Source organism: Mugil cephalus, chromosome 8 (assembly GCF_022458985.1).
Source record: "Mugil cephalus isolate CIBA_MC_2020 chromosome 8, CIBA_Mcephalus_1.1, whole genome shotgun sequence".
NCBI classification, from domain to species: Eukaryota; Metazoa; Chordata; class Actinopteri; order Mugiliformes; family Mugilidae; genus Mugil; species Mugil cephalus.
Genome location: NC_061777.1, coordinates 17,816,618 through 17,831,220, shown reverse-complemented (window position 1 = coordinate 17,831,220; position 14,603 = coordinate 17,816,618). Strand labels below are relative to the sequence as shown.

Below are 14,603 nucleotides of genomic sequence, written 5' to 3'. Positions count from 1 at the left end.
CTAAGCTTGATTTATTGTTTAAAACCAGGAAAAAAAACCTCGCTCAAGTTTGATTGACGGTTACCAATAATTTATTATGCACAGTTTCAGGTGGGGTTTTTTGTTGTTGCAGTCCACACCATAAAAATTTACAATGTTTTTCCAAAGCCAGATAGGAAAAAGGAAAGGCTTAACCAAATTCAGGTCACCATTCAGGTTAAGCATTGTACGGGCTTAAAAGTAGAACAATTCATTGTAACATGTATGGCCTTTATCTTCAAATACGCAAACACTGTTTTCTTTCCCACCCGTACAGATTTAAATGATACTAAACAAGTGTTCCTGCTTTTTAAAGAGTTTGCATCCATAGACAATGAGAGAGAACGTCACGTGTAAGTTACATTATTTATTTATAAATAAAGTCACCAGATTTATGTCCTAAAATTACTTATACATTTACCAGCTTCCTATTTTAAAATGTGTTTTCTGAGATTTTAACCGAAGGCCTGAGGACATTGGATCACGTTTGTCTGGTGAGAATCTAAAGCATTTGTTTTTCTTTATATTCTTATAAGTTCATGGATGAATTAGGAACGTTTTGTAAAGTTATTTTACATATGGCACATGTGGTTTTATAACCAGCATTTTGAAATTCACCAACAATTCAAACGGTTTAAAATAATAATAATAACAATAATAAAGAATAAATTCAGGTCTCTCTCTCTTTTTTTAATTTTTTTATCATTTATTAGGCTAGTGTGCTGTATACCACCAGAATCATGCAGGTTTCTACAAAATTGTGTTTATGGCATAATTCTCCCATAACAGTGTAACAGGCCAGAGAGACTTTATACAGTAACTTATAAAAGTAAACATATCGAGCTTCATTTTTACAACCCCTTTCGTCTGTTTAATTTTTCCTGGACGTCTTGTGAACATGCTCGTGAACTTGTTGTCCACCGTCTACGTGTATTACAGCATGCAGGTCTTCTGGGGAGGCGTGTGCGGGCGGGTGTGCGTGAAATCTTCGGCTCAGACTTGGTGGGGCCCGAGGCGCAGGACGGAGAACGCCCTGCGGTGTTTGCGCAGCAGCAGTCGGATCTTGTCGTCGTCAGAGTCGGGGTCCAGGGGCTTGTTGTACTCCTCGTCCTCCACCTCGTTCTCCGAGGCCTCCCCGCCGTGGCCCGCGTGCGCGGCCTGCGTGGAGCTCGGCTCCGAGGCGCTCTTCTTCCGCCACTTGGTGCGCCGGTTCTGAAACCACACCTGAACACAACCACCGACGTTTCATTTCCGATGAAATGCGTTTCGCTTTGATAATTTTGAACGGCGCTCTGCCTTGACACGTAGCCTAATTAAAAACAGGTAGCCCTACATTATACACCCTTTCTCAAATTTCTACTCAACCGTTCCAGCACTTAAAACGTTGTTTCCGATGAAGCTGCTAAATCAAAACCCAACCTTCATGGTACAACAAAGCTGCATGTATGTCACCGCAATTAATAGGAATAATTAAAAAAAGAAAAAAGAAATACACACACACACACACACACACACACATATATATTCTTAACATAAACTAAGTAAGTTCTAACTGTTATAACTCACAGATGCACAATTTAATGGAGGTGTACCATCAGTTCTACCTTGACTTGTGATTCAGTCATTCCCAGAGAGTAAGCCAGCCTGGCTCTCTCAGGGCCGGCCAAATACTTGGTCTGCTCGAAGGTTTTCTCCAGAGCAAATATCTGATGTCCGCTAAACGTTGGCCTGGTGTGTTTCTTCCTGCTCGACATCTCCACTACAGGACCGCCGCCTGGAAACATCAGAGCAGAAAACAAAGTGCGGGGATGAACACTTGTCTTTGAGCATTTTTATGACCTTTCCTACTGCAGCACTGCATTTCATTTTCACAGCTATTTCGCTTGTGGCGAGGCAGACACGGTCGCCAATCCTCACGTTCTGATTCCAGTTAACTGGCTGATAATCTGCTGGTTAACACAGTTTTATTCAGGACCACGCGTCAGTCATTACCACACCTAAATTCTGTAAAGGCTCGGCTGAATGTTTAAAATGCCTCTTAAACACCATGTAAATTTAAAAAAAAATCTAAATATCACATGAAAACTATTTCAGGTGGATAAATTGAAGTCAGATCCAGCGTCCAGCCCGCTCTTTATACACAATTTATCTGAGTTTTTGACACTATAAACTTCATATCTCCCCTGCGCCTCATTCACTACAAGCGTTGTGCTGGTTTTCTGACTATTTTTTCCCGTCTCTAATGTGTAGCATCTTTTGCTGCGTCCTCACGGACAGACACAGGGAAGTTGTTGCGCTGTGCTGATGAGCTGGATGCTGAGGCCAGTCTGCAGTATTTAGACTCACTGTTGGTGCACTGCTGCCTCCCTCCTCTCCACTCACAGCTGTTCTCTGCCCAGCAGCTCACACTGCGAGCCTTCATCGGGCACTCTGCGCCGGGCTTGGAGAATCCGCCCAGGGAAGAGTTGTAGTCTCTGTTATAGTACACGGACGCGCTGGTGACCGAGGGGCCGAAGCCCCCCATGGTGGAGTATCCAGACAGCAGGGTGGTGGTGCCCGGGGAGCCCATCCCCATCATGGAGCGGCTCAGGATGTCGCTGATGCCGTGAGGCGTCCCTGGCTGCAGCTGGCTGTTCAGGCCTGGGTTGAGCTTGTAGAAAGAGTTGGGCACTGAGTACTGGCACACCGGTGCCTTGAGGTCCGAGGGGAACTGGTTCAGGCTGTTGTTGAACAGGAAGGAGCCCTGGATGTTTGGATCCATGGGAAGTATGTAACTCTGCCTCCAAGTCTCAGTAACACATCCAGTAAGATCCAAGCACGGAAGATCTCCGATGGGCAAAAGAGAAGTTTTCTCTCCCACAGGCGACGTCTGGATTTGAGAGCGCACTCTCCACTTTTTCAGCCAATATTCAAACAATGAACAGCGCGATAGCAGTTCTGACTAAAGTCCCCGGCGTCTGTAAAACTGCACCGCATCAGAGGCAGTGTAGCAGCAGACGAACTTCACTGTCGCCTTTCACCTCTTCTCATCCCAAGTTTGCTATGTGATAACTCCATATCTGAAGTGTCAGGTGAGCCCTCTGGACACGGATTTCGGTGTTCGCCTAAAGACGTATGCTTCCCACTGGCTCTCTCCTCAGAAATAATAAATAAGCACTATCTGGAAATGGAGTGGCACCTTGATAAAGATAGGCCCCATTAGAATGCAGCCTGGGATTGGCCTGGGTCTCACAGCTTTAATGGCTTTCTATTGGCTCCTCTGTGGAAGCCAAGCCTTTTATTGGAAGGCAGCAGATTAATAGTGTTTTGAACAGGTGGAGTGGGAACAAGTTGATTTTTTGATGGCCTGCCATGTCTGACCAAGTGTGGTGCAGCTGGAGTGCACAGAAGAGGAGGAGGAGAGGAGGAGGAGAGGAGGAGGAGAGGAGAGGAGAGGAGCTTCCAGGTTTAGTATCAGATAAATGTGGTTTTATAACACACACACGCACACAGAGACACACACTAACAATTAGGGATGCACGATAACTTCTTTTTGAAACCGATATTGATAACTGATAACTTTGTGCTTCCAAAGGCTGATACCGATAACTGATAACACACCTGGAGATAAGAAACACTAATGAACAAATAGTTTTGATTCTTAAAAGGAAGATTTTTTTTTTTTTTTTTCAGATGAAAAACTATTAGCAAGCAAACATTTGCTAAAAGATCAGGGTCAAACAAAACTATTTGATATTTCAAATGAACATCACCAAATAAAGGTACTTCTAGACCTGAAATACTTTGCATCACGTTTAAAAGTGATTAAAGTGAAAAAATAAATAATGCACCGACACAAGTTAGAATCAAACATTTCTATGCTAGTTCTATGCTATTTCTCCCTCCCCGTGGTATTTTCCAAAACATTTATTGCACTCAGCCAACGAAGTGTACATTTAAAAACGTATGCACGTTGTGATGCATTCACGTGGTGACGGAAATTTCCCTTTCCCGGTTTGTGAGTCGTTTCCCCGACCTTTTTATGGTCACGTTTCTATGATTTATGTCTAACATCCGGGGAAATTAGTAAAATACTGAGGATAAGACATTGATATCAGTCAGCTACTACTAAAATTATGACAGATGGCCCTTTCACATCGAGCGAAAAACCTGGGTCGCTCTGACGCTGATATAGACTATATAGATGGCCAGACTTTTGGTCAAAGTACTGAACTGTTCATTTTACTGTAAAAGATAGATGCATATTTTATTGATCCCAAAACACAAAAACACCTAACCAGAGTACAATACAATAAACAACACATGACAGCACCATACAGGGCGAGTCGTTTACAATAATATGTCTAGACTGTATTCTTTGTATCAGTGGACTCAATAAACTACATTCATAGGTTATACAACTTATACTTTATAATTGCCTGCGGAAGCATTGAACACGTTCATAGTACGGTATATTGACGCTAGATCACCTGTTTCATTATTGCATCACTTTACAACCATTTCCTTTCCCTTTATCCTATGTCTCTATGCTTCTTGTAAGTCACGTGATTTTGTTATGACCACATGGTAGTTTATCTTTTTCTGTCCATTCATTTGATCATGGTCAGATATTTCAGTATAATTGCTTGAAAGTCTAAACTTTGTCTGTTGTACAAATGCCACCTGCATGTTTTTGTGAACTGGGGGACAAGATAAAGTGATTAGTAGATTACAGGAGAAGAGAAGAGGAAAAACGTTTAACTTGAATCAGATGCAGTGCAACTTCTCCGTGTCTGTCTCAGATGTTGCTGAGGAGGGGGTCTCTGTGGATCAGGCTTGTTCCAGTGTATCCCACAGATACTTGATCAGTCGGGATCTAGGGAATTTGGAGGCCGGGTCAACACCTTGAACTGTTTTTCATGTTTTTTTTATTTTTTTTTTAATTTTATTTTATTATTATTTTTTATTTTTTAATCTGTCCTTAAACCATTTGCGTGTGTTTGTCAGATGTGTCTATGCAGGCTCAAAAGTTTCCCAGCAGAACATTGTATTGTCACAATGGTCATTGTTATTTATTTCCCCTGTCTGTGGTTTTAATGTTGTGGCTGATCGGTATATTTGCTGTAAGTTTTAATCCGTTCTAATGTGGAAGGCATTTTGTCCAAAAATGTTTTTACATTTTGAAAAGTTTCCCAGCAGAACATTTTATTGTCTCAAGGTGGGCAATGCTATTCACTCCTTAGTGGTTCTAATGTTGTGGCTGATCAGTGTAGTTTATTTAAAAAAAAAAAAAAAAACGCGGCCTGCAGGATCCGCCAGGACTACAGGATGGTGGGGATTTCTGGGAAAAGTCATGTGGCTGTTTGTCAGCGGCAGGAGAAGAGACTATATAGACGGCCAGACTGTATCATTGTAGAAGCTTCCGCTCAAAAACAAGTTTTGGTCTACTCCCATAAAGACTGTTCTCTGAAAGGCAAAGATTTTTTGTTTATTTTCCCCCCCAATCAATCAAATCAAATGTGTTGCTAAACGATCGTTAATGGACGCGCATAGGTGAGCGACTACTGTGTTTATATCCAGCTTGTATAGCGATCTGCCACACTTTAAGATCATGGCAGCGCTTTGCATCCGAGGAAAACAGGAGATTTGGCGGCAGATATCAGGAACTGTGCTGGACACAGTGATTTATTCTGATATCAGCAGCCTTTTGAGAGAGCGGGGGTTTGACCGGCCCAGCCTTCAAGTCATCAACAAACTGAAACTTTATCTGCAATGTACGCGATGACGTATTAGGGAGGAAAAAACAGGCACGCAGCTCTCACAGCGGGAGGTCCGACCCGGGACTTTTGCGAATGTGAAAGCGTACCAAAGGTGAGCCGATCCGGGTCGCTCCGGGATTTTCGTTGTGAAAGCGGTGAGAGTTGACGAGTTGTTGTCCGACGTGAGGGACGCGAGGAAGTAATGCATTTTTTGTTTACATTTGTTTTTCCGATTATACTGACGCTACTTGAACGCAGCATTCGCTGCGGGCCGGGCGTAATCCCATACATGTAGGAGAGGAAGCGCCTGATTAAAACGACGACTCACACCGCAGTGCTGACAAAACACACACACACACACAAACATATATATACACACACACACATATATATACACACACACACACATACAGTGGGGGAAATAAGTATTTGATCCCCTGCTGAATTTGTAAGTTTGCCCACTTCCATAGAAATGATCAGACTCTGGTTTTTATGGTTGTTTACTGGTTATGGGTATAGACAGAATATCAATCGAAAATGCATAAAAAACACACAATCTAAAAGTTATAAATTGTTATGTATTTTATTAAGGGAAATAAGTATTTGATCCCCAACAATTCACTTAGAATTCAGGCTCCTACAGATTGGCTGGTGCGCATGTGGCACACAGCTGTGCTCAGTCAACTAATTACCAATACTCCTGATCTTAACTCGTCATGTATATAAAGCACACCTGCTCTAAAAATCAGTTTCTTACATTCCAACTTCTACAGCACCATGGGCAAGACCAAAGAGCTGTCAAAAGATGTCAGGGACAAGATTGTAGACCTGCACAAGGCTGGTATAGGTTACAAAACCATCAGCAAAAGGCTTGGTGAGAAGGTGACAACTATTGATGCCATTATTCGCAAGTGGAAGACCCATAAAAGGACCATCAACTGTCCTTGGTCTGGAGCTCCCCGCAAAATCTCGCCTCATGGAGTGAGGATGATGATGAGAAAGGTGAGGGAGCAGCCTAAAACAACACGGCAGGAGCTTGTTAATGATCTGGAAGCAGTTGGGACCTCCGTCACCAAGAAAACAGTTGGCAACACACTGCGCCGTTATGGATTGAACTCTTGCAGTGCCCGCAAGGTCCCCCTGCTCAAGAAGGCACATGTACAGGCCCGCCTTAAGTTTGCCAGTGAACATCTAAATGACTCAGAGAAGGCTTGGGAGAAAGTGCTGTGGTCTGACGAAACCAAAGTTGAGCTATTTGGCATTAACTCGACCCGCCGTGTTTGGAGGATGAAAAAACGTGAGTATGACCCAAAGAACACCATACCCACGGTTAAGCATGGAGGTGGAAACATCATGTTTTGGGGCTGTTTTTCAGCAAAGGGTACAGGGCAACTTCGCCGCATTATGGGGCCAATGAATGCAGCCATGTACTGTAACATCTTGGACAAAAACCTTCTTTCCTCAGCAAGAACACTGAAGATGCCTCGTGGGTGGGTTTTCCAACATGACAATGACCCAAAACATACTGCCAGGACAACAAAGGAGTGGCTCAAGAAGAAGCATATTAAGGTCATGGAGTGGCCTAGTCAGTCTCCAGACCTTAACCCGATCAAAAACCTGTGGAGGGAGCTGAAGCTCCGAGTTTCCAAGAGGCAGCCAAGAAACTTGAAGGATTTAGAGACTGTCTGTAAAGATGAATGGGCCAAAATCCCTCCTGCGCTGTGTGCAAACCTGGTGACCAACTACAAGAAACGTCTCATCGCTGTGCTTGCCAACAAAGGTTTCTCTACAAAGTACTGACTTGTGTTGTGCTTGGGGATCAAATACTTATTTCCCTTAATAAAATGCATAACAATTTATAACTTTTAGATTGTGTGTTTTTTATGCATTTTCGACTGATATTCTGTCTATACCCATAACCAGTAAACAACCATAAAAACCAGAGTCTGATCATTTCTATGGAAGTGGGCAAACTTACAAATTCAGCAGGGGATCAAATACTTATTTCCCCCACTGTATATACACACATGCATACATAGAGAGAGAGATTATAAGATTATATGTGTACAGATAAGCCATAACATTATGACTACCAAGAGGTTTGGTTTATAACACAAATTATTTCCTTATCACCATCAGTGGCTGGGAGCCGTAGGCGGTAATTAAACATTCATAGTTTGTTGTTTTCACTACTTATCAGAAGAGGTGAGGTTCAAGCCAGGAAGTTTGACCCTGGGTCATGGACAGCTGAAGCGCACTGATGCGCCTTGGTAGCAAAGGCTGGCCTGTGTGGTCCATTCCAGCAGATGAGATGTTGCAGCTCTTGTTCTGACAGAAAGTTGTCAGAACCCACCCATGCCCTCATAAGCCTTGCCTCACCTGTCTGCTTGTAGGACTTGGATCTAGGATCTGCTGCTGCCGTCTTTGTATCAGATACCACAGCACGGCTTCATAAGTCCAGTGGGGTCCATGCTTGGGTGGTTCGGGGCTGATTTGGCAGCGAAAGGAGCTGTAGATGGTAATCATGTTATGGCTGATCGGTGTCGGTGAAAACAATACTTTCAATATACAATACTTTTCACTTTCAAACAATAATTTCATTTTAAACAGAAAGTACTGAACTGTTCATTTTACTGTAAAAGATAGATGCATACTTTATTGATCCCAAAACACAAAAACACCTAACCAGAGTACAATACAATAAACAAGACATGACAGCACCATACAGGGCGAGTCGTTTACAATAATATGTCTAGGCTGTATTCTTTGTATCAGTGGACTCAATAAACTACATTTATAGGTCATAAAACAAACTTATACTTTATAATGGCCTGCGGAAGCATTGAACACGTTCATAGTACGGTATATTGACGCTAGATCACCTGTTTCATTATTGCATCACTTTACAACCATTTCCTGTCCCTTTATCCTGTGTCTCTATGCTTCTTGTAAGTCACGTGATGTTTTTCTGGCCCCATGGTAGTTAATCTTTTTCTGTCCATTCATTTGAGCATGCTCAGATACTTCAGTATAATTGCTTGAAAGTCTAAACTTTGTCTGTTGTACAAATGTCACCTGCATGTTTTTGTGCACTGGGGGACAAGATAAAGTGATTAGTAGATTACAGGAGAATATTCCCTTCTTGTTTGTAAAGAGGAAAAACGTTTAACTTGATTCAGATGCAGTGCAACTTCCCTGTGTCTGTCTCAGATGTTGCTGAGGAGGGGGTCTCTGTGGATCAGGCTTGTTCCAGTACATTCCACAGACACTTGATCAGTTTGGGATCTAGGGAATTTGGAGGCCGGGACAACACCTTGAGCTGTTTTTCATGTTTTAAAAAAATAAATAAAATTTTTTATGTGTCCCTAAACCATTTGTGTGTGTTTGTCAGACGTGTCTATGCAGGCTCAAAAGTTTCCCAGCAGAACATTTTATTGTCTCAAGATAATCAATGCTATTCACTCCTCAGTGGTTCTAATGTTGTGGCTGATCAGTATATTTGAGTGTAAGTTTTAATCCGTTCTAATGTGGAAGGCATTTTGTCCAAAAATGTTTTTATATTTTGAAAAGTTTCCCAGCAGAACATTTTATTGTCTGAAGACGATCAATGCTATTCACTCCTCAGTGGTTCTAATGTTGTGGCTGATCAGTGTAGTTTATATAAAAAAAAGAAAAAAGAAAAAAAACACGGCTGCAGGATCCGCCAGGACTACAGGATGGTGGGGATTTCTGTGAAAAAGTCTTGTGACTGTTTGTCAGCGCCAGGAGAAGAGCTAGTAATTTTCCGAGAATGAGTAACCCTCTGAATTTCTTGATTGCCTCACTCACTCACATGGCCCCGCCTGCCACCCATTTAGGAGAAAAAACCCAGTTGCAGACAAGCCTAGAGGACTCAGATTTCATCTGAAGCCACAGCCATTCAAAGAAATGGAACAACTGGTATGGAAGTCCCTTTCATTACAAGTAGGAGTAACTGTATTTAATTTCATAAAGGGCACATTGTCCAGGTGCTCCGATAAAGTCTGGATATTTGTCCATGCAGCGCCAATGTTCAACATTTCATGCAGAGACTGAGAAATATCAGAGAATTATCGGTCCCTTTTAGAGAAATTTGCACAAGATGACACTGCGTCTAATCTTTATTCGAGTCACAATGCACTGAGACATAACGAAAGTGAAACCAAATTTCATGTGCTGCAGACTGTATCTTTTCCTTTAATCTATATTGCTCATAAAGGGCACATAAACCTAGATAGACGAATTCAGAAACTTAAAAACATAAATGGAATCATGACTTCCCGCCCACCTTCCTACTCCGGTGTTTAGGGAAATTTCCAAAGTTAAGTCCCTCCCCCAGACGCTCCCATTTCTGATGTGGGTCGTGCAATGTTTGTGTTTAGGCTCCACACGTGCTCGGTGTCTTTAAAAGAAGCTGCCAGTCCCGCTTCATGACAGATGAAGCCAGACATAGACAAAGACCACATCATTCTCACAGCACTGGATAAAACATACTGTCTACCTATTCAAGATGGTGAAGGAAACCTGCAACGGGAGCTCTGGTGAGATATTTATGCTATTCTGTAAATCAAAACTTGACCTTTGAAATTCACAGATGCACCTTTAATGACTTTAAGGAACTAAATAGTAAAGTATTTAAACATGTAAATGCTTTACTATTTAGTCCCTTAAAGTCATTAAAAGCAAATGCATAAAATGACATGTTGCTTATTTTATCTTTTGAAAAAAAAAATACATACATATATATATATAACAAGATAACATTTATTTTTTGTCAATTATGAAAAAGCCTTATTCATTTAAAAGCATAGAACGACTATTTCAAAAAAAAACAAAAAAACATGGGAGATAAGAGAACAGTGGAAAATTTCGGAAACTCGCGTTGACAAATAGAGCAGGTAGTTCCTGTGAGTCACATCTCAAAGGAGGGATCAATTATTAATCCTTGGCATGAAGCCAACTGTTACACAAAGTAAAAGCACAAGGCCACTGTGCTACATTCGTTATTATTATTATTTTTTTAAATGTATCTGGTGTAAAAGTCAGAATAAATGTTATTGGTGTTGCAAAGCATATCCTTGCGATGAAATAATAGCAAAAGAGAACAGAAATAGACATGTCATTTCTAGCAAAAAATTTCAGTTTTACCAGTTCTACTAGTTTGCTCTCAGGTATGCTGTGAACAGATTGTTGTTCTGAGAACTGTCTGTCGACATTGTTGCACGGGTGGTATTTGCCTTCGCTCCACGTGTGGACACGGCTTGCTCGCCAGGATTCATAACAGTCTCGTTTTTTTCCCTTCTCGACAGTTGTGCCGGCGACGTCACATAGGTGCGGCCCCCTCTGCCTCGGCCCTCTGACCTTCCACCACCAGGCCGTGGGAGACAAGATCCACTTGAGCCACGGCAGACGCCTTGCAGAGAGGACCCAGCACACGTTCAGGAACGGCCTGGTGTTCAGCAGCCGCCCGGTCAAGATTCAGGAGAAGGTGCGCGTGAGAGTGCAGCGGCACTGCATCCACTGGAACGGCGCTCTCCGGGTGGGCTTCACCAACGTGCCGCCTCAAACCAGATCCCTGCCTCTGCCCAGCCTGGCCATCCCCGACATCACCAACACCCCCGGGCACTGGGCTGCCCCTGTGCCGGACTCCTTCTGTCGAGCGGGTTCAGAGCTGGAGTTCTGGGTTACTTCCGCTGGCAAGGTGTATATCACAATCAACAACAGAATTAAGCACAAGCTACTAAAGAAAGTGGACGTCACACGACCGCTGTGGGCCATGATTGACGTCTACGGACAGACGTGCTCCATCTTCCTCCTCGGTAAGTTGAAGCACTCACCGATTGCCACATTTTATCCAATTGTGTGAACGGTTTGCGTGATTCATGTGAAATGAAATTAAATGATACTCATTTTTGTTTCCTCAGGCTCAGAGAAAAAGCATTGGTTTTACACTCAAAGCTCCTGCCCTGCAGCCCTGCCCCTCCCTGCACCTGACCGTCACCCCAGTTCGACGCCCGGTGTTTCGAGCCTTAATGGAAACAACGACGACCTCATCTCCCGCCTCAACTTGGAAAACTCAGACGGTAAGAGAGAACCCCTCCAGCCAGTGCTCCCGCATTTGAGTTGCACACTCGTAACCGCCCGCAGTCCGACGTAAATCTGCCGTGTTGTAATTGCGACTCTTCTCCTCTGCCGACAGACCACTGCTGCGTGTGCATGGTGAAGAAGGCCAATATCACACTGCCCTGCGGCCACCGGTGTTTGTGTAACACGTGCACCTTCAGAGTGACCCAGCAGTTCGGTACCTGCCCGCTGTGTCGGCACGAGATCAACTTCTCCCGAGGAAGCGAGGACGTGCGTCTCTGAGGCCATCGCCAAACACAAGCGTGACTGTAACAGTGAAAACGCTCCGTGGCGCTGGGTCCTGGTGCAGCGGCCCGACAGTTGGGGATCTCCGGCCTTGTGACCACTCTGACCCTGACTGAGGTCCAACCAGGAAACTTGGTCACACGTTGTTCACCTCTCTTCTCCTTGATATGTGAATAGTTGTGTAAGATAACACTGAAGTGAAGTTGTCTTCAAACTTAAAAAGCTTGAGACCTGAGACTGGAAAAGGTGCAATAATAATATATATATCTATATATATATATAATGTATATAATGCATATTTATCCACTGTTAAATGTATTATTTTTGTAAAGTTTGTTTGTCCGAAAAGGATGTATTATTTGATTGTTATGCAAAAATAAACTGTTATTTTCATCACCAGACTTTCTATAATTCTTATTTTAGCTAAGCACGTTATAAGTCAGTTTCTATATGACACATGTCCCAGGCAGAGTGTGAACCTTGATCGTGGCCTGACTGACTGTCAAGGGCTTTTTCAAGTGTCAAGAAGCTGATTTTTTTAAAATAAAGGAAGGCCTTTAGATGTGAGAGCAGATTATCCAGGGGATGTTGGAAACAAATACAGCACATGCGCTGCTGCATTAGCACGTGTGAGAAATCAGACACAACAGACACACACATACACACAGGCACAGGTGCATCCACCACATGATACACAGCAGGTCAAATATATCCTGCATATCATTTCTCAGGAGTGCTGGTTAATCAATAGGGCTCCTATCTCTTAATAAGTTAATGTGCGTTTTTATATTGCTGGTCCAAATGGGAAAGCTCAACTATCAGGGGATTTCACTTGTTTACAGTTACATACTTTCCACTGCTCTAAGATATCAGTTGAAAACTATTTCATAACAAAGTAAACTATTAACAGTGCTTGTTAAAATTAATGAAGGTGTTTTTGTCTTTATTAAGTAGTCGACTGCTGGTTTGCTCCATGTGAGTCACCTGTGTCTTTGAGGCGTCCAGGTTCTTTTAAGAGGCTGAACCTTCCTGGCAGGAGTGAAAACGCACCTGACGACAAAAACAGCAGCAGGCTTCATCCTCAGAATGCAAACCTCCCTGCTTGTGTTTTGAAACTGACATTTCATGCCCGCAGCACTAACAGATTAGTTTTGCTTTGAAGAGGAGTGTTGATTTACTCGTTAGGCTTGCACGCCAAGGTTCATCTCCCGTAAGTTGTGTTTTAGCTTTCATTTCACATGTGTGAACAGTGAAGTCACTGACGAATGGCCACAGCTTGAAGCGTTTCGGCCTCCTTCTTCTTTACGGACACAGCAGTGGATGCATCTCTTGTCTGTCCTCTGATGTGATGCCAGATTTTAGTATCACAGAAAGTTTAGAAAAACATGATAGAAGCCACTTATTTTGAAAAACATTGTTCATTGACTTCTATTGATATCATTTTTTTCTGACATTAACTCTGCATTTAGTGTTTTTATTTTGAAGATTGTGTTTTGTCGTAGTAGTGAATCGTGTCGTGTTGCACCGACACATGTATCTATTAGTTTGACAGACCAGTTTCAGTCAGTAGGCTAGACTAAACAACACAAACACTTTGAAACACACTGAAGTGTAAAGTTTAACCTAAACTCAACGTCGTGACGGGGGATCAAGTGCACAACTAATATATCAGAATGCATTAGTTTCCACTAATGTACCTAATGTTTTTGGAAAGTGATTGTATTTATGTATTAATGCAAAACATTCTGCATCTCTTTGACCTGGTATTATAACAGACTTCGTATCATATAATAGTGTATATATAAATAGAACAGTAAGATTTCTTACTTTTGGAAAAGCTCACGTTTTGTATCAGTGTCTTTTTAGATGTTGTGCTTCCTTCAGACTGACAGTGACTCTGGCGACATCTGTCTGCGCCTCTTATAATTCACACAGTTCTCCTTTGAGCCATGAAGAGGTGGCGTACCATTTATCCCATCGCAGATGTAAAAGGAAAAAAACGTGAACCTTTGGCGCTTTGTTAGTTGTTTTTGGAAACTGGTTCCAGCTTTTAAAAATAGGGGTCAGACGTGCAAAGCACATGCTTTATCAGACCACCGATTTAAAAAGAGATTGCATCTGCTTGCAACCTAATGACTTACAATTGGTGCGCTTTTCTGTGACAAGTTGCCTGTCTGATGTAATCTGCAGGACTGACCTGTAAAGGAGCTGACTATATAAGAGCAACAAAAACATGTAGCTGAGCAGTAAAAATAAGGGCAGAATGCATTCTTCAGGTGCACGTGCTCTATATGTGTGTGTATGTTGAGTATGATATTAATCTAACCTACATACACGCTCCAGTTTCAGTCAATGTTCAGTGTCTGTTTATATACGGTCCGCAAAAGCATGCTGGTAGTGAGGATGTTTTGCGTGTATAATACAGTAGAATATATGTATGCTACCAGTCAAAAGTTTGGA

At 42.5% G+C, this 14,603-nt stretch overlaps 2 protein-coding genes across 2 annotated transcripts; one reads left to right on the top strand and one right to left on the bottom strand.

The window, feature by feature from the left end:
* Positions 1-154: 154 nt before the first annotated feature.
* On the bottom strand, positions 155-3,140 carry nkx6.3 (NK6 homeobox 3). Its single transcript, XM_047592462.1, has 3 exons — positions 2,365-3,140; positions 1,623-1,792; positions 155-1,242 (listed from the first exon to the last, which is right to left on the bottom strand). The coding sequence occupies exons 1-3, from the start codon at positions 2,777-2,779 to the stop codon at positions 1,012-1,014; spliced, it is 816 nt and encodes a 271-aa protein (XP_047448418.1). The 5' UTR covers positions 2,780-3,140; the 3' UTR covers positions 155-1,011.
* Positions 3,141-10,155: 7,015 nt separating this feature from the next.
* LOC125012321 (E3 ubiquitin-protein ligase NEURL3) lies at positions 10,156-12,544 on the top strand. Its single transcript, XM_047592201.1, has 4 exons — positions 10,156-10,315; positions 11,084-11,593; positions 11,699-11,857; positions 11,974-12,544. Exons 1-4 carry the CDS (start codon positions 10,285-10,287, stop codon positions 12,138-12,140), a joined length of 867 nt encoding a protein of 288 aa, XP_047448157.1. The 5' UTR covers positions 10,156-10,284; the 3' UTR covers positions 12,141-12,544.
* The last annotated feature ends 2,059 nt before the right edge of the window (positions 12,545-14,603 follow it).

What these genes read in the sequence shown, in the direction of transcription:
- nkx6.3 (XM_047592462.1), bottom strand. Translation starts at nt 2,779, where the DNA reads ATGGATCCAAACATCCAGGGCTCCTTCCTGTTCAACAACAGCCTGAAC. An exon ending in GAGGCAGCAGTGCACCAACA is followed by an intron (nt 1,793 to 2,364) that starts GTGAGTCTAAAT and finishes TGATGTTTCCAG; the next exon opens with GCGGCGGTCCTGTAGTGGAG. An exon ending in TGACTGAATCACAAGTCAAG is followed by an intron (nt 1,243 to 1,622) that starts GTAGAACTGATG and finishes GGTTGTGTTCAG; the next exon opens with GTGTGGTTTCAGAACCGGCG.
- LOC125012321 (XM_047592201.1), top strand. Translation starts at nt 10,285, where the DNA reads ATGGTGAAGGAAACCTGCAACGGGAGCTCTG. An exon ending in AACCTGCAACGGGAGCTCTG is followed by an intron (nt 10,316 to 11,083) that starts GTGAGATATTTA and finishes CCTTCTCGACAG; the next exon opens with TTGTGCCGGCGACGTCACAT. An exon ending in GTGCTCCATCTTCCTCCTCG is followed by an intron (nt 11,594 to 11,698) that starts GTAAGTTGAAGC and finishes TTGTTTCCTCAG; the next exon opens with GCTCAGAGAAAAAGCATTGG.